Source organism: Erythrolamprus reginae, unplaced genomic scaffold (assembly GCF_031021105.1).
Source record: "Erythrolamprus reginae isolate rEryReg1 unplaced genomic scaffold, rEryReg1.hap1 scaffold_149, whole genome shotgun sequence".
Lineage (NCBI taxonomy): Eukaryota > Metazoa > Chordata > Lepidosauria > Squamata > Dipsadidae > Erythrolamprus > Erythrolamprus reginae.
Genome location: NW_027248552.1, coordinates 123,137 through 147,324, shown reverse-complemented (window position 1 = coordinate 147,324; position 24,188 = coordinate 123,137). Strand labels below are relative to the sequence as shown.

The following is a 24,188-nucleotide window of genomic DNA, read 5'->3' as shown; positions in this document are numbered from 1 at the left end:
ACATCCAGGCGAAATGTGGCCCCCTCCTCCACACACACACACACACACCCGTTGCCTGAGGGCGCTGGGCAAACACTGGTGCAGGGAGTTCCTGCCCCCTCCCCCCCTGGGTTCTCCCCTGCAGAGGAGGGGGGAGGGGGGTGGGTGGGCTCCACTTCATTCCTGGCAACCCTTCTTCCATCCGCTCCCCCCCATTGGCTGAGACCAGAGGAGCAAAGAGCCCCCCCCCCCAATCCCAGCCACGCCCCTCCCGGCTCCTGCCCTGCTCAGCTTCCAGGTGTTGTAGTCAGAAGTTGTTGGCAATGCCACACTCACACTCCTCACACACACCCCCAGTCTGGAAAGAAAGACCCCCTGGTGGGGGGGCGCAGGTCTCCTCTCCCCCCCGCCAGGAGGCTCCCCAGCAGTCCAGCCCCCCCCTCCCCCCCCCCCCCTCTGCCCAGCCACGGTTTGTTTCATCAGCCGAGAGCCGTTAAATTGCTCCAGGGACCGTGTGGTCTTTCCGGGAGAGAAATGTCGGTGTCGGGGGGGCTTTTCCCCTCAATAAATGGCAGCAACCCTGCGCGAGTTGTGTCTCTCTCGCCACCAGCCCCCCCCACACACACACCCCCGTGGCCCAGGCAGAGCGTGGCCCGTGGCTGCTCGGTTTGATTTCCACACAACCTCCGACCCCCACTTGCTTTTGGGGTGGAAAGGGCGGGGGAGGCTCCATAACTGCCAAGCTGCCCTCCCCCCCCCAAAGGTCTCTCAGCCCCTGGAAGAAGAGCCAGGGAGGGAGGGGAGGGAGGGAGGGAGGGAGGAGCTGCCCCACACGTACGTGTGTCTCCCCCCAGCTGGGCTTGGGGCAAGGAAGCGTGGAAAGAAGGGAGTGCCCTTTCCCTTGTGGAGGGGGGGAGGGGGCAGGGGGGAGGACAGGTGGCACCAGGAGGCCTCCCAGGGAAGAGAGACGGGGGGGGGGGGGGCTGCTAGGGAGCCCAGGCTGAGCTCCATGTCTGGTGGCCACAAAGGCCCACTGAGAGATTCAAGGGGGCCCAGATGGTCGTGTCCCCTCCAGAGACCCTCCACTGGGGGGGGGGGGGGCAGGGCAAGGATTCCTCCCAACTGACCGAAAGGGCCCCCACCCACCCACCTGCTGCATTCGGGGCTTCGCTGTCTGAGAACACAGAGCCGGGGTGGCGCAGCAGGTAGAGTGCTGTACTGCAGGCCACTGAAGCTGACTTGTAGATCTGAAGGTCAGCAGTTCAAATCTCATCACCGGCTCCAGGTTGACTCAGCCTTCCATCCTTCCAGGTGGGTCAAATGAGGACCCGGATTGTGGGGGCCATAGGCTGATTCTCTGTTCAAAGTGCTATGGCTAACATGTAAGCCGGCCTGAGTCGGCATAAAAATTGAATAAATTCATTACCTCTTGCTGCTGGTCAGTCTCCCTGCATGTGGAGGGGAGACTGGTCACACACGACCTTATCAGTTTTTCAGTGCAGGGGGGGGCTGGAGGATCAGGTGAGCCTGGAGCCCAGAAAGGAGACCCTCGCCCTCCTCCTCCTCCTGCACAGAAAAGGCCCCCTCCCTCCCTCCCTGCGGAATTCCTCAGGATCTAACACACAGTCCTTGCAAGGGGGAGGGGAGGGGGTTTCCCCCCCAACTTCTATGCTTCCCAATCCTGAGGGACTCGGGGATCTGGCACAGGGAGGGAGGGGAGAGGAGGGTGGGGGTGATGGGCTGGTTGGGCCTCTTCCACAGAGTTTAGGGACGAGCTGCCCTAGTTGTCCCGGTGGGGGGGGGGTGTCTCCGGGCCGGATTCAAAGCCCTACGTGGCATCGGACCAGGCCACCTGCGGGACCATCTCCTCCCTCGTGCACCCCAGCGGCCGGTCAGGTCCTGTCGGCCAGGCGATGTCGTCTGGGGGGGGCCTAGGGGAAGAGCCTTCTCTGTGGTGGCCCCCGGAATGAACTCCCCCTCCCTCCTAGCTTTCATAAAGCTCTGAAGACCCCCCCTCTGCATGGGGGGGGGGGCTGTGCGGGACGAGATTGTCCCCAAATGATTGAATTGAATGCATGGGAATGACTGCATGGGTGTGTATGTGTGCGTGTGTGATGATTTCATAAACAATTCTTTTTAACAATAATTAGGTTTCTTCATCCCTATTGTTTTCATTACGTTGTGCGCCACCCCAGCCCCCCCTCGGCTCCGCTCTGCCTCTTGGCCGCCTGGAAGAGGTTGCGGTGGAGAGTTGGCCGGAGGGCCCGATCCCCCGGATGGCGACTTTGTGGCCAACGGCTCCTTGTTCTTCTCAGCCTTTGTGTCCAGGAGCCCCGAAGAAGGCCGGGCTCCTTCCGTTGGGCCTTCCCAGAAGCCACGAGGGGGGGGGGGGGCGAGGTGAGGAATGCGGGCTGGCCACCTCCGGACGCTCTCACCTGGACACCGCCTGAGCCCTGAGGTGAACGGACCGAGCTCTGCAGGGCGCCGGCCGGGAGGGGCCGAGTTCCCCCAGCGGGCAGGGCTGCTTGGGCTCTCGCTGTGGAAAAAAGGGGGCCACCTGGGAACGGTGCCCGGGGGGAGGGGACGGGAGGGAGGAGGGGAGACACCCCACAGTAAGGGACCCCCCCCCCCTCGGCTGCTGGCTTCCACCTTGGGATTCCGCGGGAGGAAAATGTCCTTGATAAATAGGACGGTGAGGAAGCTGCAGGTTTTTCCTGCTTTGGGCCTTTTTCACAGCGGCCCCCCCCTCTTAGGCTAATTAGGGAAAGTTCATTAAGTGGTTCTGATTTCTATTGGTTTGTTTTTGTGCCACCTCTATAAGGAAACTGATAAATTTTGTTGGTTTAACTGTTCATCAACATTTGCCAGAGAAACCTCTTTTATATCATTTACAGTATTGATTGATTGATTGGATTTGTATGCCGCCCCCTCTCCGTAGACTCGGGGCGGCTAACAACAGTGGTAAAAACAACATGCGACAACCCAACACTAAAGCAGCTAAAAGCCCTTATTTTAAAACCAACCATAGGTACAAACGTGTCTAGGGGTAAATAATATCACAGTTTCCCCCTGACGACAGAGGTGGGTTTTAAATTTGTAATATTGATAACATTTGAAACATAAATTATCTGTTATTCTATTTTCATCTTATATTTTCATCTTGTTTTCTTTCTTCAGTTTATAGGCCAACCATTTCCCTGCCTTATTTGCACACACGGTTTATATTTACATCGTACATTTCCCTCCACGTTAATTGCTACTGTAGTGAAATAATTAACCTTACTGGGGATGTCTTTAATTTTTCTCCCATTTTTCTCTCATTTAAATCATTTATGTTCTCTCTTGTTCTAGGGTTCATTTGAGTTTGCTATAAGAGAACGTGATATATATATAACTGAGGGAAAGGGGCAATTAAGAAATAGGAAATATATATACAGTAAGATCTTTAATTATTGATTGATTAGCCCTTGGGTCATATCAAAGTGCAGAGTTCCATTCCACTTTTTGGATTCTTTCTTCTGCCTTTCATTCCCTTGACTCCGTCTTCAATTCTCCCAATTTTCTCATTCAGTTTTGACTTCCTCCTTTACCTCTTTTAGGCGTTGCTGCATTGCCTGTAGTAAACGTTTTAATTCAGAATCGCCCTTGCCTTGTTGTGCCGCTGCCTCGGGTGTCTTCTTGCTATTGCCCAAGAATGGGGAATTAGTTTCTTATTCATTTCCCACTCAATATTTATAATCCAGATTGAACAATATCAATCATTGTCAGGGTAAAAATAAACAAAAAGTACAAGTAGAAAATAGAAAATAAAAATATAAAAGATATCACAATCACAATCTTCAGGTGCTTGTTATCTCAAGCCATTAAATCCCATAAATATGATAGCAAAGCCCAAAGAAAGGAAAAACATACACTAAAAAAGGGAAAAAGTGAAACAATCCAAGAGAAAAACAAATCTTCAGAGAAAAATAAGAAGAAAAGAAATAATCCAGACTCTCTGGAAATGTAATTACTTTCAAAGAAAGAGAAATTAATAAGCTTCGCCACTCGTGTCTCGTCCAAAGTAAGAAGATACAGTGTCCCCAAAAGCCCAACGCTGGTGAGATGAACACGAAGCTTCTCCGATTCCTACTTCAGAGTCTCGTGGCAGTTTTTCCTAACCAAAAACGAAGCCTTCAGTCATCTGTTACCTGGCAGTCCAAGGTCATGCCATTTTCCTTCTTTGTCCATTAGATGGCAGTATTGTACTCTAAAACTCAGTAAATTTACTTTCGATTTTAACTTTTGGTCATTTTCGGTCATATATATATTTGTTTTCGTAGATTTTCATGGGTACAGGTATGACGGTCTTGGTATATTCGGGTTTCTTCCCGTGTAGGATTTGGAAATTTCTGGCGACGTTTTGACGAGGTCCCACTCGTCATCTTCAGGCTGGTGTTTCTGTCTTGTTCTCGGGCGAACACTGCGAGACCTGAGCTGCCTTCCGTCTATAAATACTGGTGGCTGGGTGTGGTTTGATGGCTCAGCAATTGCCTGCTGTGTAGAAACTTCCTGGTGAGTCAGTGGGGCAACACTTGGGGTCGTTGATGTAGCTGAGGTATGCTGATTAGTTAATGGTTGTGCAGGGCCATTTCCAAGGCAGTTAATTTTATTGATAGCCGACAATTCTATCTGTATGTGTCACATGGCTTTTTGGGGTTTTTTTGCTGAATTTGAAAATTAAGGGAGACTAGGATAGATCTATTTCGGCCTTATTTTGGCCTCATCAGCTAGCCATACCCACATATATAAATCCCAATCCCATTTATATATATAAATCCCAATATTGCTTTCCAGATTTTTTTCCAACATCATTTAAGTGTCTTTTCAGGTTTTTAATTTTCCGGTCTCTAATTATTGGCCGCTGTTATTTATGTGAAGCAGTAGCCATTTTCTCCAACACCCCCCCCCCAAATTCTTTCTTAAAGAAGAAAATAGTGTATTTGTTCTGTCTGGGTTTTCCCAGACCTCCACACCCACTGAAAAAACAGCCAGACACTCTGGTAAAATTCAAAAGTATTTATAACAGGAAAAAATAAGCACAAAGGAAAACCTGTCTTCACAGCAGACAGGTTTCAGATACATACAACAGGGTCCTGATGTCCAGTCAATTCCACAAGCTGCTTGCTGGCACACACCCCCAAGGTTTCAAGAGTCCAAGGCACAAACCAGGATTGTAGCCACCAAAGTTCACAGTCAGGTCTCACAAATCTCCAAGATAAAACTCCACAAGCCAGGAAGGGAGGGGCCGCCTTTTATCCTTTCCCCAGAGCACCACACCCAAACCCAGCTGTGACCTCTAATGCTGGAAATACCTAGCCAATTGCGTTCTTCTCTCGTTCGCTCTCCTCTGTCGCATATTGATGAAGTCACTCGCATCGTCCCCCAGGGACTCCAGGCTGCTTGCTGAGGAGAGCTCCCCCTGGTGGAACTCTGGCTGTCCTTCTTCTCCAGCCTGGGATTCTGCTTCCTCGTCAGTCTGCAACTCCTGGTCCTCCGCCTCTCCCTCTGAGCTGGACACCGACAGCAAGTCAGCCATTCCCGGAGGGGTCCCAGGCTGAACCACAACACCATCCCCCCGCGGAAGACCCCTCCCCACCTGCCAGCGGAGAGGACGCGGTTTCTGAGGGAACTGGGCGTGAAAAGCCCGAAGAAGATCGGGAGCGTCCAACAACGCCGCTTCCACCCAGGAGCAATCATCCGGATCCCCCTCTACCCATTGCACCTTGTACTGAAAACACCCATCCACCCAACGGGAATCCACAATGTCATGTACCATAGCTTCCGGGAGGTGATCACGAACACACGGGGCAGGAAACACGGGAACATTGGGACGGAGCGGACAATCGGGAGGGACAGGGACTAGCAGCGAACGGTGAAACACAGGGTGAACCCGCAAGTTGTTCGGCAGGGTGAGCCGGTAAGCCACCGGATTAATCACCCGCTCAACGGGAAAAGGACCCAGGAACCGGGGATCTAGTTTGTGCCGGGGTAGTTCAGAGGCTACATACTTCGTGGACAACCACACCTGATCCCCCACCACCAAGGGGGGCACATCCCGCCTGGAGCGATCAGCCACCCTCTTGTAGTCCTCCTTGGCTTTATTCAAGTATCTCTTCACCATCTCGTGAACCGCCTGCAGCTCTGAGAGAAAGTCCTCAGCAGCAGGCACCGGGGAATCTAGGAGGGTCAAGGGAAAGAAACGAGGGTGAAATCCATAATTTGCGAAAAAGGGCGTGAGCCGGGTCGATGAATGACGGGAATTGTTGAACGCGAACTCTGCGACAGGGATAAACCGGGACCAATCCGTCTGGCGATCCGCCACGACACACCGCAGGTATTGTTCCAATATCCCGATCACTTTTTCTGTACCGCCATCGGTCTGGGGGTGCTGCGTCGAGGCGAGGCACACGGACACCTTCAGGGCCGACATCAATTCCCGCCAAAACCGGGCTGTGAACTGTGTGCCCCTATCAGAGACCACTCGATCCGGAAGCCCATGTAACCGAAACACGTGACTAATAAACATTTGAGCCGTGAGTTGGGCAGTGGGCACCCTAGTGCAAGGGACAAAATGCACCATCTTGGTGAGCATGTCCATCACCACCATGACTACCGTGAAGCGAGCAGAGGCAGGCAAATGAGTGACAAAGTCAATGGACACGGCACCCCAGGGTCTCTCAGGCGTGGGCAAAGGTCGCAGTAATCCCGGTGGGGCTCCAGTCACCCCCTTGGCTGTACGACACTGGACACAGGTGGCCACATAGGAACGCACATCATCTTGGAGGCGTGGCCACCAAAATGTCCGAGAGACTAGCTCCAATGTTTTAAACAGCCCAAAATGCCCCGCCACTGGACAGTCATGACACTGGGTCATAATCAACCCTCTCACTGGGCCGGCGGGAACATACAGCTGCCCCCGGTACCGAAGCAGCCCGTCTTGAAACGTCCATGGGGAATTGGGTGTTAACTCCCGCACTCTCTGTGCTACAAACCCATCCCCACGCTGCGCCTCCCGTAAACGGTGACGCAAGTCCACGGGGTCCTGAGTGGCAGCCAACGCTGCAGGGGGTAACACTGTCTGCAGAGGAGCCAGCTCTTTCGGGTGCGTGTATTCTGGCTTGCGCGACAAGGCATCCGCTCGGGGGTTCTGGGCACTGGGAGTGTACCTGATGCGGAAATGGAACCGCGCGAAAAAGAAAGACCAGCGGATCTGTCTCTGGTTTAATTTCCGGGCCGTCTGCAAGTACTCAAGGTTCCGGTGATCCGTCCGTACCTCGATTTGATGACGGGCCCCCTCCAGGTAATGCCGCCAATGCTCAAAGGCGGCCTTCACCGCTAAAAGTTCCTTCTCCCAAATGGTATAGTTCCTTTCCGAAGGAGACAGCTTCCGGGAGAAGTAGGCACACGGAAACAACATGTCACCGGGCCGCTGGGATTGGAGAAGCACTGCGCCAACCGCTACATCTGAAGCATCGGTTTCTAACACAAACGGCTGAGCGGGATCAGGATGGCGCAGAAGCGGTTCCGCCATGAACGCCGCTTTCAGGGCATCGAAAGCCCGCTGTTCCGCCTCCCCCCACCCAAATGGGACTTGTTTTTGTAACAACCGAGTCAAGGGCGTGGTTAACGTGGCATACCCCGGAACAAAAGCCCGATAGTAGTTTGCAAACCCCAAAAGACGTTGTACGTCTTTCACCCGTCGTGGAGGTTGCCAAGACTGAAGTGCGGCCACTTTGTTCGGGTCCATGGAAATGCCACCTGGAGATAAAATGTGCCCCAGGAATTCGACGGTAGTCTGGAAGAATTGGCACTTCTCCAGCTTGGCATACAACTGCTGCTCCCGCAACCGGAGCAAGACCCGGCGCAAATGGGTCAAATGCAAGGCATGGTTCGGGGAATACACTAAAATGTCATCAAGGTAAATCACCACAAAATGGTCCAACATGTCCCGGAACACGTCGTTCATCAGATGTTGGAACACGGCCGGGGCGTTGGTGAGGCCAAATGGCATCACTGTATATTCAAAGTGGCCGTAACGCGTGCCAAACGCTGTCTTCCACTCATCCCCAGCCCGCATCCGGACCAAATTATACGCACTGCGCAAATCGATCTTGGTGAATACCGTTGCCGTCCGCAACCGGTCCATGAGTTCAGGGATCAAGGGCAAGGGGTACCTATTCCGCACTGTGATGGCGTTAAGGCGGCGATAGTCACAGCAGAGGCGAAGATCGCCTGTTTTCTTTTTCACGAACAAAACAGGGGCCGACAAAGGGGACTTGGATGGCCGAATAAATCCTTTGGCCAGATTCTTGTCCACAAACTCCTTGAGCGCCACAAGCTCCGGCTCGGACATGGAGTACAAACGACCAGCCGGGAGCTTGGCGTCAGGGAGCAGGTCAATGGCACAGTCATACGTACGATGTGGTGGTAGCCGATCCGCCTCCTTTTCGTTGAACACATCGGCGAAGTCCTCGAGGCAACGGGGTAATTGAATCGCGGGAACTACTGGGCCTTGGGCTGCGCACACATGTCGGTGATGGTCCACGCACTGCAAACTGGAGAAGGTGACCAAGTTCTGAGACCACACCACCTGTGGGTCATGTGCACGCAGCCATGACAACCCCAACACGAGGGGAAAATGAAGCCCCTTGGTAACATAAAACTGTAGGGCCTCCTCATGAGTTCCGATGCACAGCCGCACCGGCAGGGTCTGGAAACGGATGGGACCAGCCAACAACACCCGCCCATCGATAGTCTCCACAGTTAATGGCGGGGTAACAGGACAAAGGGGCAAGGAATGACGTTGGGCAAAGGCTTCGTCTAAGAAGTTCGTCGTCGCCCCCGAATCCACGAGGGCCAACGCGGGGTAAGTCCGAGTCCGTTGCGCGATATGCAAGGTCACCGCAAGTGTCAGGTGTCGAAACGGTCCGAGTTCGGGAGTCGTGGAGTCAGACGAAAATGGGAGCCCCGCCCGACCTAGTGTTGCCACCAAGCCGGGCCCCCCTCGTTTCCCGATCGTTCCGGCGACGGGGGACATCCAGACGAAGGCCCCTCCATCGGAGAGTTCAGGGCAGGAACGGGAACACCAGGGGTTGTCGCCGGTAACTGCACAGGGGACGCCATGGGAAGCACGGGAGGGCTGTAGGGTACAGGAATGACGGCAGCCACGGTACTCCGCCTCTTGTGGGGACAAACGACAGCAAAATGTCCCGGGGCCCCACAATAGAAGCACAACCCAGCTGCCCGCCGACGCCCTCGTTCCTCCGGGGTCTGTCGGGGTCGGGCGTAACTTACGTCCATCGGCTCTCCGGCAGCAACACGATCCATCAAGCGTGGAGGCAGCGCTGGTGAAAAACGTCGGGGCGCAGGGACCGGAGCCGGGGTGCTTACGGTTGGCAACCCCCGCCGCGAAACAGGTGTCGGCGGGACGCCTGACGCACGGGGGTTGGACCGTCCCGCTCGACGGACTTCCCTGGCCAACAGCCTGGCCTCTATTGCCAAGCAATGCCGCTCCAAACCGTCCAACGTGCCGGGCATCACCTCATGCACTAATGCGTCCAACATCGTGTCAGATAGTCCATCCTGAAAGGCCTCGATCAGGGCAGCCTCATTCCACTGGACTTGCCCTGCCAGAGACCTAAAGTCAGCCATATAGTCCACCAGGGGGCGCGAACCCTGGCGTAATTGCTTCAGCGCCCGCGTGGCCGTTTGTTCCTGCACCGGGTCCGCAAATTGGTGACGCAGCAAGTCACAAAAAGCAGTGTAGTCCTGGAGCAGTGGATCATCCCGGGCCAGGTACGGTGCCACCCACGACGCTGCAGGGCCAGCCAATAAACTGCACAGAAACGCCACCTTGTGGTCATCCCCTGGGAAGTGCACCATCTGCGCGTTGATAAAAAGCTGCACCTGGCTCTGGAACGCGGAAAACAGCCGCCGGTCCCCCCAGAACTTTTCCGGCATCGCCACAAAACATTTCCTTCTGGGCACAGGTGCTGGAGGTGGTACCACAGGTGCCGCCTGGGGTGGGGCCGCCTGGGACAAAACCTCCACTTGACGTTGTAAGAACAAGACTGTCTGGGTCAAGTGAGCAATGTCCCCTCGCAACTCTGCAAAGACAGCCTGCATGTCAGCTGCAGCAACATCCATGGTGGCAGGCAAGAACAGGAAGCCGAAAAACAAAAGATGTCCAACCAGGAACCAGCAGCAAAGAGCAAGGAACAAAACAACCAAACCACCCCTCCAAAATGAGCACCAGGTGTCTGGTGGTTGGTGGAGTTTTATTCTGTTCTGTCTGGGTTTTCCCAGACCTCCACACCCACTGAAAAAACAGCCAGACACTCTGGTAAAATTCAAAAGTATTTATAACAGGAAAAAATAAGCACAAAGGAAAACCTGTCTTCACAGCAGACAGGTTTCAGATACATACAACAGGGTCCTGATGTCCAGTCAATTCCACAAGCTGCTTGCTGGCACACCCCCCCAAGGTTTCAAGAGTCCAAGGCACAAACCAGGATTGTAGCCACCAAAGTTCACAGTCAGGTCTCACAAATCTCCAAGATAAAACTCCACAAGCCAGGAAGGGAGGGGCCGCCTTTTATCCTTTCCCCAGAGCACCACACCCAAACCCAGCTGTGACCTCTAATGCTGGAAATACCTAGCCAATTGCGTTCTTCTCTCGTTCGCTCTCCTCTGTCGCATATTGATGAAGTCACTCGCATCGTCCCCCAGGGACTCCAGGCTGCTTGCTGAGGAGAGCTCCCCCTGGTGGAACTCTGGCTGTCCTTCTTCTCCAGCCTGGGATTCTGCTTCCTCGTCAGTCTGCAACTCCTGGTCCTCCGCCTCTCCCTCTGAGCTGGACACCGACAGCAAGTCAGCCATTCCCGGAGGGGTCCCAGGCTGAACCACAACAGTATTTGTTTACAGGGCCAAGACAAAAGTATCTGACCGAGACGTTCGTTCCTCGTGTCTTCACCGGGGTAGCCCACAGCTTTTGGCCACTGATACAGCTGTCTTCCGCATCGCTGGCCCCCAATTTCCCCCTCGGCGCATGTCTGTGCTGCGGATCCTCACTGTCCCTCCAGGAAGCTCTGGGTCACAACGCCCCCACCCCCCTGTAATGGTGGGACTCAGGGAAATCTCAGAACCCCCAGATTTACTCTGTGTCGCTGCAGCCCCGACTCCTCCGCTTGTGTCCCCGGTTCCCGCCCCCTTCATTCCTCCGGCAGCTCTTTTGAAACATGGTCTCTCTCCGGTTACGCCAGAGACCGGAAACTCAGAGCCCTTTGCCAAATTTGTCAGTTTGAGGATCCAGGAGATTTGTGGTGGTGACTTTATTTATGCTCCAGTGGACATCACTTGGGGAGCCTGTCAGTCTCCATTTGCTGGTAGTTCTATGCTCTAATTTTGGATGGTGCAGGAATGGCATGAATTCCCAATTCAGCTCTAACTGCTGCAGCAGATGCTGTTAGATCTAAACCCCAAATACGTCTCAGATGCTGGCACTGTGTTTGTCCTGGGACTGTGCTTGACAGTGTACAGGAAATAAAAAGGGTGTGTGTGAGAGAGGGAGAGAGGGAGAGAGGGAGAGAAGGGAGGAAGAGAGAGGGAGAGAGAGGGAGAGATAGATAGATAGAGGGAGGGAGGGAGGGAGAGGGAGGGAGAGCAGGAGGGAGGGAGAGATAGATAGATGGAGGGAGAGGAGGGAGAGATAGAGAGAGGGAGGGAGAGAGGAGGGAAGGAGAGATAGAGAGAGGGAGGGACAGAGAGAGGGAGAGATAGAGAGAGAGGGAGGGACAGAGAGAGGGAGGGAGGGGAGGGAGAGAGAGAGAGGGAGGGAGAGATAGAGAGGGAGGGACAGAGAGAGGGAGAGATAGAGAGAGAGGGAGGGACAGAGAGAGGGAGGGAGGGAGAGGGAGAGGGAGGAAGAGAGAGATAGAGAGAGAGGGGGAGAGAGGAGGGAGGGAGATAGAGAGAGGGAGGGAGAGAGAGAGGGAGGGACAGAGAGAGGGAGAGATAGAGAGAGAGGGAGGGACAGAGAGAGGGAGGGAGGGAGAGGGAGAGGGAGGAAGAGAGAGATAGAGAGAGGGGGGGAGAGAGGAGGGAGGGAGATAGAGAGAGGGAGGGAGAGAGAGAGGGAGGGACAGAGAGAGGGAGAGATAGAGAGAGAGGGAGGGACAGAGAGAGGGAGGGAGGGAGAGGGAGAGGGAGGAAGAGAGAGATAGAGAGAGGGGGGGAGAGGCTCCGGGGGGCATTTGTGGCTTCCAGAGAGCCTCCGGGGAGGCGTTTTTACCCTCCAGGGAAGCCTTTGGAGCCTGGGGAGGGCGAAACACGAGCGTACTGGGCCCACCCGACATTGGGAAACAGGCCATTTCCAGCCTCCGGGGGGGGGGCGGCAGGGGAAGCTGTTTGCACCCTCCCCAGGCATTGAATGATGGGTGTGGGCACTTGTGCATGCACAATGGTGTCTGCCTGTGCTCTGTCGGCACCTGAGGGAAAAAAGGTTCGCCATCCCTGCCCTGGACCATTCCAGACAAATTTCTGTCCATGGCTTAAAAATCTCCCTTTGTGACCCACCTACAACTTCTGACAGGCAGCTCCACTCACGGCCACCTGGTCATTCTCCTGGCCGTAGCTGCAGGTTGCTTCTCTCCTGGATGAGATTTGTTTGTTTGTTTCTTTCTTTGACTTCTACGCCACCCAATCCCGGAGGACTCTGACAACAATATAAAACAATGCACTATAATAGGAAAGAGTCAATATTAAAATTAAACATACTAAAATTATAAGCCATAAAATCCCACAATACAAACTTATGCTCCACCCAGTCGACCTAGCACAACAATACCTATCCAATCGGTAGAATTTGGCCGTGGAAGATGGTCGTATTCAGGGCCTCCAGGCCTGTCGGCAAAGCCAGGTCTTCGCAGCCTTTGGTAAGGCCAGTAGGGTGGGAGCAGTACGGACATCGGGGGGGGGGGACGTGGGGGGGGGGCTAGTTGCTATGCTCTGCACTTTGGAAAAAGTCTCAGTATCTTTTTTGTAATGTGACCAAAACTGGACGCAGCATTCCAGGTGTGGCCTGACCAAAGCTTTATAAAGCGGCACTAACACTTCATGTGATGTTGATTCTATGCCTCTGTTCACACAACCAGGGATTGTGTTAGCTTTTGGGGTTGCTGTCCCCCCCCCCCCACTGCTGAATCATAGTTGCAAATTTGGTTGGTTCCCCTTCTCTTCCCTCAATAGCATTTAGCTGCCCGAGCTTTTCCAGCCCCTCTAAGCTGTTTCCAGAGAGTCGGCCCATTTGCCCCCAACCACCCGGGCCCTCACTTGACCCCCCTGGGAAGGAGGGAAGGCTGAGTCCACCTTCAGCCTCCTGAGATTCGATCTGCCCAACTGCTGGCAGCTGGGGATCAGCAGAAGCCGCCTGCAGGACTGCGCTCTAACCACTGCGCCACCGAGGTTGTTAAAGAGTCCTGAGCCTAAGACGGAACCTTGTGGTAGACTCCACGGCTGACTTCCCTCCATGCTGCTTGTAGTACCACTACTCATTGAGTACAGTTTGCCGGCCAGTTACAAATCCATCTGGAGGTAATACTGTCTATCTCACGTTTTCCCACCTTACCACGAAGGAGGCTCGGCTGGTCGAAATACACCACGTCCACAGCATTTGGCTGATCTTCTAACGGAGTCACTTTGTCAAAGAATGAAATAAGATCAGTTTGTCATGGTCTGTTTTTAAAAAATTCCTGCTGGCTCCTAGTTATGACTTTACTTGTTTCTAGAGGTTCACAGCTTGTTTTCTGACTATTCTCCCACACCCCGGACCTTCCCAGGAAATGGTGCATTATTCCGTGAGCGTGGAGACAGTGGCGGTGGTGGGGGCTGCAGAGCCACTCTTCCCTCATCCTGAGAAGGACGCTCAGGGGTTTGGCCAGATCCCAGAAGCCTGGAGGAGGGCCAAGGCCGCCCCCACCTTCCCAAGGGGGAGGAACAGCAAGCAGCCTTGTCCGCTTGACCTCTACAAGGAGGCTGCTCCTGCCACTGACCATGGAGCAGGGGGGTTGGAGGCAGAGTGCAGCTTCATGTTTGTGGAGGTGGGGGTGTGGAGGCTGCCAACAGCCCAGGCCAGGCTGGAGGCAACTCACTGAAGAGAGTCACTGCGTGGGCCCCCAGGTGGGTCTGAGGGGGGTCTGCTGTGCGGCAGAGGAGTTCCCATCGGAGTGGAGGGCCATCGGCTGAGCTCTGGCCGTCCCGAGGCCAAAATTGGGGAGAGTTTGGAGGGAGAAGCCAGCCCAATGAGGAAAACAGTTCAAAGACCTGGACAGGGCCGGCCTGTCTCTCTTGGCCCAGAGAGCCTGGCCAGAACCATCCAGGTGGGAGGCGGCTCAGGTCAGACACACTAACATTTGTGGGAGGTGCTACTGAGGCTGCCCGACCACAGGCGACTCTGAGCAGCCGTAGAAATAAGCGCAAGGGAGACCAATCGCTCAGCGAAGCTTAAACCAGAAAGGAAACGGCCCATTCTGAGCAACCCCACCGCTGAGGCTGCTCCCCACCGCGGCCCAAAGCCCTGGGAGAAGAACAGAACTTGAGGGCTTGTCTGGAGAAGAGTGGCAGCAGAGGACCCTTCCGGGAGCCCAGCAGTGGCCCCTTCTTTTCTGGATGGCGCCCTGCAGCCTCCCGGTCCCACCCAGCAGCCCCGGAAGGCAGGAGCCGTGGGAGGGAGGGAGGGAGGGGGGGAGACAGGCGGCCCCTTCTGCAGGAGCCGGGCAGGGCCTGACTCGATCGGAAGACAGCGGCCCAGGCTGCCCGCCTGCTTGGTCAGGGGTCTTCCGGGAGAGGCCGGAGGGCCCCCTGGAGGGCTGAAAGGGAGGCCTCCGCGGTCCCTTCCAACTCTGTGTGACGCACACTTTCCTTCTCCCTCTGATCTGCTCTGCGCACCCTTTGCATTTTGGGATGGTCGCTGGTGGGGCCGGGAGCCGGACTCTCTCTCGCCAGAGGAAGCTGGGCAAGAGGCTGCCCAGGGGCTCGGAGAGGCTCCGTCCGGCGTCCGGTAGACCGTTCTGGATCTCGTTGCCACCGGTTTGCATGTGTGTGACGCTTCCGCACATGCACAGAAGCGTCACGGGCAGGTGGGCGGAGCCTCTCATTGCCACGGCTACCGGGTCACTGAACCAGACCGAACTGGGAGCTGGCCACCGCTGGCTCCGGCCCAAGGGACGTGGAGGTGGAGCCCCTCCTGGCTGGACTAGCGGGTCTCCAAGGCCTTCTTCGCCACACCCAGAGGACGCGGGAAAGGCCATCTGGCTCAGACGGCGCCGCTTGACCCCCAAGGCCGGCAAGGCAGGAACGGAGACACCAAGGGCTGCCCAGGGCTTTCTGCACTCCCACAGAAAAGCCCTTCCGGAGGCGGGACATCGGATGATGGCTGCCAGCTGATTGGCTCGACAACTACCCTTTGCCCAATCGGCTTATTCTGCTGAGGCCAGGCAGCCTTGGGTGCCGCTTTCTCTCTGCGGGTGTGTGTGTGTGTGTGTGTGTGTGTGGTGCTCAGCCATTGCCAGCGTTCCTGAAGGCTCCTGGAGCAGTGGGGCCCTTCAATCCTTCCGGTCTCTTCCTCTTGGGGGGAGGGGCAGCTCCGAAGTGGGGAATGCTCCAATTTGTCTCCTCAGCTCTTTCCCTGGGGGGGGGGGGGCTGGGGGGGCCCTGAAGAGGCTGTTGCCATCCGGAGCCTGAGCTCCCTGCCCACCGAGGGCCTTCGTTCCAAGGAGCGGGAGACCGGCTGGGGGAGGCCCACATCCTGGGACTCCTGGACAGCCTGACTGTCCCACCTCTGCTGCTTCCCCAGGGGCCCAGAGCTGCCCCTTGGGCCTCCTTGGAGGGGCTCCTTGGAGGGGCTGGCTGGGTAAGACATGCCTGCCAAGGGGCAGAGCCTCCAGCGGGGCCCAAGGCCTTTAGGCGGGGAGACTTGGGAAGGCTCGTGTGTCTCTCTTCTCTGGGCGCAAAGCCCAGCGAGGCATCCGCTCGCCTTCTCCAGAAAATCCCCGCCGGGGTCCTTTGCACCCAACTTCCCCACGGCTGGAGCCCGCTGGCAGCAGGAAGGGCGCCTGGCTGGAGGAATTGCTGGTTGCCCCCGAGACCGACTCCAGGGGGTACGCGGCCTTCGGACTCTGACCGGGAGCCACTGCCGGAATGTGGGGCGCGAGAGGCACCGTTCCACCCCCCTCGGCACCTTCCGGGAGAGACCGCCTTCTCCCCGCGCGGGACGGGAGTGGCTGGGCCACTTTCCTCCGCTCCGCCGAGGCCTCGAGCGGCCGGCCTCGCATCCCGCTGACGGCGCGGCGCTCTCTGCCCTCCTTTCCCGTGAGAGGCGGGGGGGGGGGGGGCGGAACGGGAGGCGCCCGAAGGATCCGCTGCCGGCCCCGCCACGAGACCGCCAGAAGCCCTCCCTGGAACGGCTGCTCCCTGAAACGGGGGCTGCGGCACCGAGAGCTGCCGGGGCTATCGGGCGAAGGCGCCGCAGTCGGCCCGCCTCGCCCCGGCTGCTGGTGCCGAAGGACGGCAAGGGAGGCGCCAGGGGGCGCTGCCCGCCCACCTCTCCTCCTGACGCGGCCGAGGCATCCGGGGGGAGTCGAGGGGAGGGAGGGGGCGGCTGGGGCGGCCTCTCGGGGGGGAGGGGAGCGCAGGACAGACCGCCCTGCAGAGGGATCCGGCGGCCGAGGCGGCGGCGGAGGCATCGAGGCGAGCGGACCCCTCCAGCCGCCCTCCTCATGGCCCCGCCGGCCCCGCCGCTGCTGCCGCTGCTGCTCCTGGCCGCTTCGGCCACCCTCGCGCCCGGCGCCGCCTCGGAGCACGCGGAGAACGGCAGCGCGGCGGCGGCGGCGTCCTTGCCGAGCGTGCTGACGGTGGCCATGGTGCTGCCGCGGGACAACCCCAGCTACCCGTGGGCGCTGCCGCGCGTGGGCCCCGCCGTGGACCTGGCGCTGGAGGCGCTGGCGCCGGCGCTGCGGGCGGCCGGCCTGGCGGTGCGGAAGGTGGCGGCCACCTCGGAGCTGAACGGCGCCTGCTCGGAGTCGGTGGCGCCGCTCAAGGCCGTCGACCTGAAGCTCTACCACGACCCGGACGTGCTGCTGGGCCCCGGCTGCGTGTACCCGGCGGCCGCCGTGGGCCGCTTCGCCGCGCACTGGAACCTGCCGCTGCTGACCGCGGGCGCCGTGGCCGCCGACTTCAGCCACAAGCAGCAGCACTTCAGCACCATGGTGCGCGTCGGGCCCTCCGCCCCCAAGCTGGGCGCCTTCGTGGCCCGCCTGCACGGCCACTTCAACTGGAGCTCGCGCGCCGCCCTGCTCTACGTGGACCGCAAGAGCGACGACCGGCCCTTCTACTTCACCATCGAGGGCGTCTACGAGGAGCTGCGCCGCGCCAGCCTGCTCGTCGGCTACCACATCTACGCGCCCCGCGACAACGGCAGCGCCGCCGGCGACGAGGCGGGGGGCCCGGACGCCGCCGTCCAGTTCATCCGGGCCAACGGGCGAGGTGAGGGGCGGGGCCCTCGGCGGGGAGCGCGGCCTCCGTGCCAGCCGCGGGAGTCCCGCCGCCGGAGGGCCGGGCATTCCTTGATCGGGGCGCGGGGGCGGCGCGGGGAGGGGCCGTCCAGCTCTGCCCTGCGCCTCGCCCCCTCCCGTCCCGGAGGCATCGATCGACCCGTCCGCCTGCCGCAGCTGCGCTCCTCCATCTTGGAGCTGCTTTGTCATTGGGGCGGCACGAACCCGCCACGGCCTGCCTGCCCGCTCGACCGGCTCCCTCTCGCCCGCCGGCGGATCCGGAGGCCAGCTGGGCGTCCCCGAGGCGGCGGGAGAGGCTCCGGGGCGGGTGGCCGCGGACGCCGGGCTTCTGATATCTCCTCCAGGCCGGGGCGGGAGGGCAGAGAGGCGCGGTGGGTGGAGGGCTGGGGCGGCCTTCAGACTGGTCCGTAGGCGCCGCCTTCCGTCTCCCAGAAGGGGGATCTGCGGAGGTCAAGGGACCAGCAGGGGCCGGAGCCCCCGGGGCGCCCTGGCCGGAGGAAACGCGGACAGTGGAAGCCGGTTGTAGGGGGGACCAGAGAACTTCATTGTGTTTAGCCAGAACTCAAAGTGGAGAACATGCCCAACACACCTTCCCGTTTTTACACACAACGACCCTGTGAGGTGGACTGTCCAGAGAGGAGGGGGGCTTTAGTGGAAGGTGGGGAGGGGGAGGCGGGATTGCAAATTAGGGGCCTCTGATGGAGAAGCACAACTTTAATTTAGCCACCCAATCACCTCCTTCCCATTTCCCAGCCCTACCTCACAACTGCAATTGGGGGGGGGGCTTCCCACTCTCACCCCAGCCTGAACCTTTCCCTCCCCCCCATCCTGTTGGGAGAGTCCACCCACTGATGGGCTCATCAGTGTTGGCTCCCGTGGTTCATTGTGGCTTCGGTCAAGCAAGACTTTACGTACCCTGGTTAGTCACCTGCAGGAAGCGTCGCGAAGACTAGGTGACCAAGCCCACTTTCAGGGTCTGTGTTATCTGTATCTGCAGAACCCACAGACCGACTATGCCAGGCTGAGAGGACCCCTAGAAAATGTACAAATTGAGGAGATGCAGGAAGGGGCAGCCACCAGTCAGCCCCCACCCCCAAAGGAGGGAGTCTGGGTTTGGGGCAGGAGGAAGGAAGGGGGGAGACAAGAGGCCCAAGACTTTCGCCCGGTCCCTGGACTCTCTCACCCTCATCTGGGTCTCTGGCACAAGATTTTGGGCCCCTGACCCCCTGACCCCCGGCAGCGCTCCGGGCCCAAGGCAGCTCCTGCTCTGACCCGGCTGGGATTTTCTACCTGTGGCTTCCAGCTTTGCTTGGGTCAGTTCAGCACCATTGGTAGCTCACTCCCTCAGTCCCAGTTGTTGGTGGTCCAGGGAAAGGGGGGCGGTCTGGCCTTCTCCTTCTGCTCAAGATTAATTGGGGGGCCGCTGTGGGACACAATGCTGGACTCCAGGGGCTTTGGCCCCATACAGCAGGGCCTTTCTTAGGTTCTTTGGACGGGGGTGGGTGGGAGGGGGAGGGGCTACCCCCTTGGGTCAACAGCCGGGCCTCCCTCTAGGTCTGTATGGATCCTGGGGAGCTGGGAGAGCAAGAAGGGAGCTGGGCCGATTGGCAGCCACAAATCCACCAATGAGACTGGGGGGGGGGGGGGAGCGGCCCCGACTGACCACCAGAGACCGTTTGGAGTTGGAATGGAGCTCAGTGAAAACAGTGGCCCAGTGTGCGGCTGTGGCAAAGGGACAACACTGCCAGCATCACACTGGGCTTTTATACAGTGCCTGGGGTGCAGGGGGTCCCTTAGGAGGCTGCGCACAGCTCCACACACACAGCTGGAGACGGAAGGAAAGCAGGCTGGGAGCAGCCAGATCTGAAGGCTGGCCGGGGGTCCATGGGGGTGTGTGTGTGAGTGAGGGGGGGCTCAGGTGGAGGATTCTGCCAACCTCTGCCCAAGGAAAATGACCGTTGCTTGCATTGCAGCTCAAAATGTTACAATTGTGTGTGTGTGTGGGGGGGTAATAGGAAAGATAGGGGGAGGGGATTATTTGTGGACCATGCCTTTGAAATGGCTTCCCAGTGAGGTGGCTGGGTGACGTCACCGCCCTGCAGGGCTCCTGGTAGCAGCTGCTGGCCCCCTCCCCCTCCGCCCAGCCGGCCTTTCCCTGCCCAGGGAGTGGGGGGATGGGGGGAGGCTCCTGGCTGGGAAGGGCTGAGCCCCATGCAAGAGCCCCCAGTCTGCCCCTCCCTGTGCCGGGGGGGGGAGGAATAGGGCCCCCGCTGGCAGAATCCAGGCTGAGGGCTGCAGGCTGCAAGTGGGCCTATCCCCCCACCGAGGTGAGGAAGGTGGGGGGGCAGAGCCTTGTCTTTCGGCTCCAGGGGGCCCCCTTTCCTGCCTTGAGGGCAGAAGGGCCAAGGGGAAGCAAATGCAGCTGGGGGGGCTCCCAAAATGGCCCATGGGGGGGCTTAGCCTGCAGAAGAGCGGGGGGGGGGAGAAAGCATCGGAGGAACACGGGAAGGGTTGGTAGCCAGGGGAACAGACCGCCACAGGCCCAGAGGGGAGTTCTTCATTCGAGAGCTTCCAGCAGACGGTCAGAGGTTGCTTTCTGGGACTCCACAACTCCCGAGGAGCTGAGCCTGTCCAGGCCCTGAGAAGCAGCAGACAGGACAGCGGCAGGGCCTCCTCCTGCGCCCCCCCCCCCCGGCACAGGGGGCAGAGCCCTGGGAGAAGAGGGCCCCCGGGAGAGGGGCTTTCCGTGGGGCAGACCCAGGCAGGGAGGGCAGGCGGCTTCCAAGCGTCTCACCGTGTGTGCCCTGAAAGGAGGAGACAAAGATTTACAGCCTAGCGAGGCGCAATCTGTTTATTTGGACGTTGACTTTATAAATAATCTGTCGTTTATTACGTGGGCTTCCACGCTTGACCTCTGGCTTCCATGCGTGACCTTGCCTTTTCCGAAGGAAGAAGAGCCCCACCAACACACACACACACACACACCCTGTTGTGTCCAGCTTGCCTCTTCCTCTGGGAGTGTGCGCAGGGCCGCTTCTTCCCATCCCGGCAGAGCTGCGGGGGCTCCTCCGTCTCTGCTCTCAGGAAGCCCCCCCTCTGATTCCGCTGCGCCTCGTTTGGGCTCACAGCTGCCAATGGGGGGGGGGGGGGAGTGCAGCCTGCTTCAGCCCAGCGATGTGCACGGTTCAGGGCAGTCCGCCCCAGTGGCGAGCTTTTCCTCAGGGCCCAGGATCCGCTGCACGGTCAAGATGGGGTCCGGCCCAGCCTTTCCTCCGGGCAGCGACTCCCTTGGTGACCAAAGCCGGCTGGCTTAATGGTCCCTCTGGAGCAGCCCAGCGTCCCTGGCTGGAGTCCAGATCCCCCCTTGGCTGAATGGCCCAGGCCTGACCTCCCGCCCTTCCTCCTACCGGCAGCCGATTGACCCCTGGCCGCTCCCTCCGGCTTCCTTCTCCCACGGTCCCTCCGACTGCGGGGGAGGCCGGCCGGCTGGCTCTGGGCCTGCTGGGCTCGCTTGACGAAGGCAGCCGTGGGCCCCTGCCGTGCATGGTGGAAGCTGCGCGTGGCCGGCTCCGAGGAAGCCCAGAGCGGAAGCCGGACTAAGCCACAGGCCCTCCCCTCCCCCGCTGCATGAAGTGTCACAATGCCCCGAGGATGCCGCCACGCTCTGCCTGCCGTGGCTCTGAGGGATGAACTGGGGCTGAGCGGCTGCCGGGCGGCTGTCCAGGACATTCGGATCCCCTAAAGGGGGTGGAAAATTCGCCCGTCCGTCCTGGGTTCCTCATTCCCTGGCAGGACTTTCCCTATTTCCTCCGATGGAACTCAAGAACTGGCCATTCTCTCCTCGTTCCCAGGGGCAGCCCAGCCGAAGTCCAGCCCCGCCTTCTCTTCCAGCACCTGCCGCCCTGGCATAGAGCCTGGCCCACCTCATCCCCCCCCCGTGCAGAAGGGCAGGCGGCACTGCGACCTCGCCTGGACCCCGACCTGCCCAGTCCCCCCACTGCAAGGAGGCTGAACGGGGCCTCTCTCGGCCTCAATCTCCGGCCCCCCGTAAGGGGAGTCTATGCCAGCAGCCAGACCGGAGAGGGCACCTTTCGTGACTGTGGTGCTGCCAGAGCTTCGATCCTTGGACGGGTTTTATTTACTCACTTACGTACTTATTTTACTTGTCCGACGTGTAGAGGACGGGAGTCGTTTGTATAAACAGAAGTAAATACGCCAGGGTCAAAGAGGGCCGCAGGGCCGGCTCAGTGGTGCCCTTACGCAGGCCCCTTAGAAACGGGGAGAGCTCGACCGTAGACAGTCTAAGGTTGAAGGTTTTGGGGTTCGGGGAAGGATCCACCGAGTCGGGTGGTGCATTCCAGGCCTCTGTCACTCGGTTGCTGAAGTTGGGTTTGGACATTGAGTTTATATCTGTTGTGTGCTCGTGTGCTGTTGTGGTTGAAGGTGAAGTAATCATTAACAGGAAGGATAATGTTGGCGTTGCCTTCTTAGAAAAGCAGCAGCCCAGTCCCACCCCACCCGCACCCACCGCCTCCCCAGGCTCCCCCCCTCACCAGCTGGCTGGCTGGGCTGAGTGCCGGAGGGGGGGGAAGCGCGGCTGGGAGCCTCCACCCGGGGCCTGGAGGGGGAGCGGGTGGGCGGGTGGGGCCTCTCCCAAGCTGAATAAAATCGGAGCTAACCTAAGTTGAAACTAGCCAAGCTCAGCAGGTCTCGGGCTTCCTGGACTGGCCGAGCATAATATCGTGTGAAGGTGGGCCGTGTTTCTGGGTTGCTCGAGGGGGCCTTTCCCCCCAGGTAAGCAGGCCTGGCTCTTCTGCGAAGGGCACCTACCTAATGAGCCGTCCTCCTCCCCCCCCCCAGTGAGGTCAGCTGGAAGGAAAAGGCCTCCTTCCCACTTCCACGGGGGGGGGGGGGGGGCTCGGCTGCCGGGTCTTTGGTGGCATTGCTCGGAGGGCGGCAGCGGGGACGGGAGGTGCCTTGGTGGGGCCCGAGTTCTGCTCTCTCCGCCGCTGGCCGGGCTCTCGCGCTGTGGCCTGCCGGGGCTCCCTCCTTGGCTGGCTTCTCGGTCTGGTGGAGCTCAGCCCCTGCGAAGCAGCACAGCCCAAGGCGGACGGGACAGCAGCGGAGGAGGAGGGGGCTCGCTGGGAGTCATGGAGCTGGGAGGCGGGTGGGCTCTTCCCAGCGCCATCAGCACTGACCAACTCCCTCCCCGCCCACTGGCTTTTCTGCAGCCCTCTGCAAAAGTGGCTGGTGCGCCTCGCGTGAGGGAAAGGCTGGAAGCGGGCTGGTGGCGAGGAGTCCCACAGGCGCCCAGCCAGCCTTGGGCAGTGTCTGCTAAAATAAACTCCTAGTAGCATCCTCCCCGAAAGCCGCTTAGCGGGCGTAGAAGTCTCAGAGTTTGAGTCCTGTAGACACGAAGGCAGCAGCTCTCTCTGCACACGTTGCCTTTCATGTGAACCACCGGTGGGCCCAGCTTCAACCTTGGCCAGGTTTGGTTTGGTAGCTTCGTCTGGCAAAGCCCCCCCCTCCTTTGGTAGCTGGTTCCGTTTAGCAAACGAAGGAGGTTCCTGACCCCCCCCCCCCCGAGGGCCTGTGGCTGTGTGTGTGTGTGTCCGTTTTGCCCCTCCAACCCCGAGGGAGGAGCTGAGAGGGGTCAGAGGGGCTTTGGTGGGGGGCTGGCTGGACAAGGCACGGCAAGGCTGGCCAACCCACCTGGTATTTTGGCCCCAGGGCCACAGAGGAGCCTCCCTCTGGATTCCGGCCAGCTGAGCACAAGGTGGCCACAGGGCCACAGGCCTTCCTGTGTTTGGTGGCCTCTTCCCTCGAGCTTCCCTGCCTTGCCTGGGGCCACGCCGGCAGCCGAGTCCCCCCCCAGGCTCCCCACCTGGGCCTCGGAGTCTGCGGAGGGGTCCCTGGTGCCAGGGCGCCAGTGCATGGGGGGGGGGATGGCCTATCCACGCACTGCCTGAGAGGGACGTGGCGATTGGCACCCCCCCCTCACCCGGCTCTACTGAGCTTCCTTGCCTGGGGGGCTGAATCTCAGGGCCGATTCTGAGGGTCTCCTTGAGGGGGGTGGGCTGGCTGTGTGGGGCAGATGCGGCCCACGGGAGAGGTTTGGGGTGTGGCACACAAGTGTAACGTGGTTGCCAAATTACTGCAATGACTAAGGATTGTGTCAACTGTTGTGGCCACCAGACCTAAAAAGAGGAAGCAGGAAAGGGGGTGGACTCTGCGGGGGGAGGGGAGGGCCTCTTTCTGGGGGGAGCAGGGCCAAGGCACGCGGGGGGACTGGGAGGGGACCCATTTCGCCCGGCCTTTTGCGGGCTTGTCCCATGAAGTGGGCGGTGGGCGATGGCGGTTGAAAGGGACGGGCAGCCTCCGTTTGGCTGCAGGGGGTCAGTCGGTGGAATCGGCCCCTGCAGGGAGGAATGACCCCCCCCAAATTTGCACGAGGCCTTCAGCAAAGAGCTCCTGGGTCTCCAAAGCATTTGAGGTTCCTTCTGGTGGCTCAGGCGAAGGTCCAGCAGCTGGTTTTCCCAGCCCCCCCCCCCCCCCCCCCGATGCTTCTGGCAGTTCATAAATAGAGCAAACCACCATTCC

The 24,188-nt window shown here is 59.0% G+C and overlaps 1 protein-coding gene across 3 annotated transcripts in view; it reads left to right on the top strand.

The window, feature by feature from the left end:
- The first annotated feature begins 16,778 nt into the window (after positions 1 to 16,778).
- The window catches only part of LOC139155950 (atrial natriuretic peptide receptor 2-like), a 26,314-nt gene continuing 18,904 nt past the window's right edge, over positions 16,779 to 24,188 (top strand). For 2 of the 3 annotated variants that reach the window (XM_070731329.1, XM_070731327.1), the window contains exon 1: positions 16,779 to 17,559. In XM_070731329.1, coding sequence (XP_070587430.1) covers positions 16,794 to 17,559 — 766 coding nt within the window. In that variant the 5' untranslated portion in view covers positions 16,779 to 16,793. Of the gene's footprint in view, positions 17,560 to 22,322; positions 22,383 to 24,188 lie in introns of those variants that run through there. The other variant, XM_070731330.1, reaches the window with a different exon arrangement.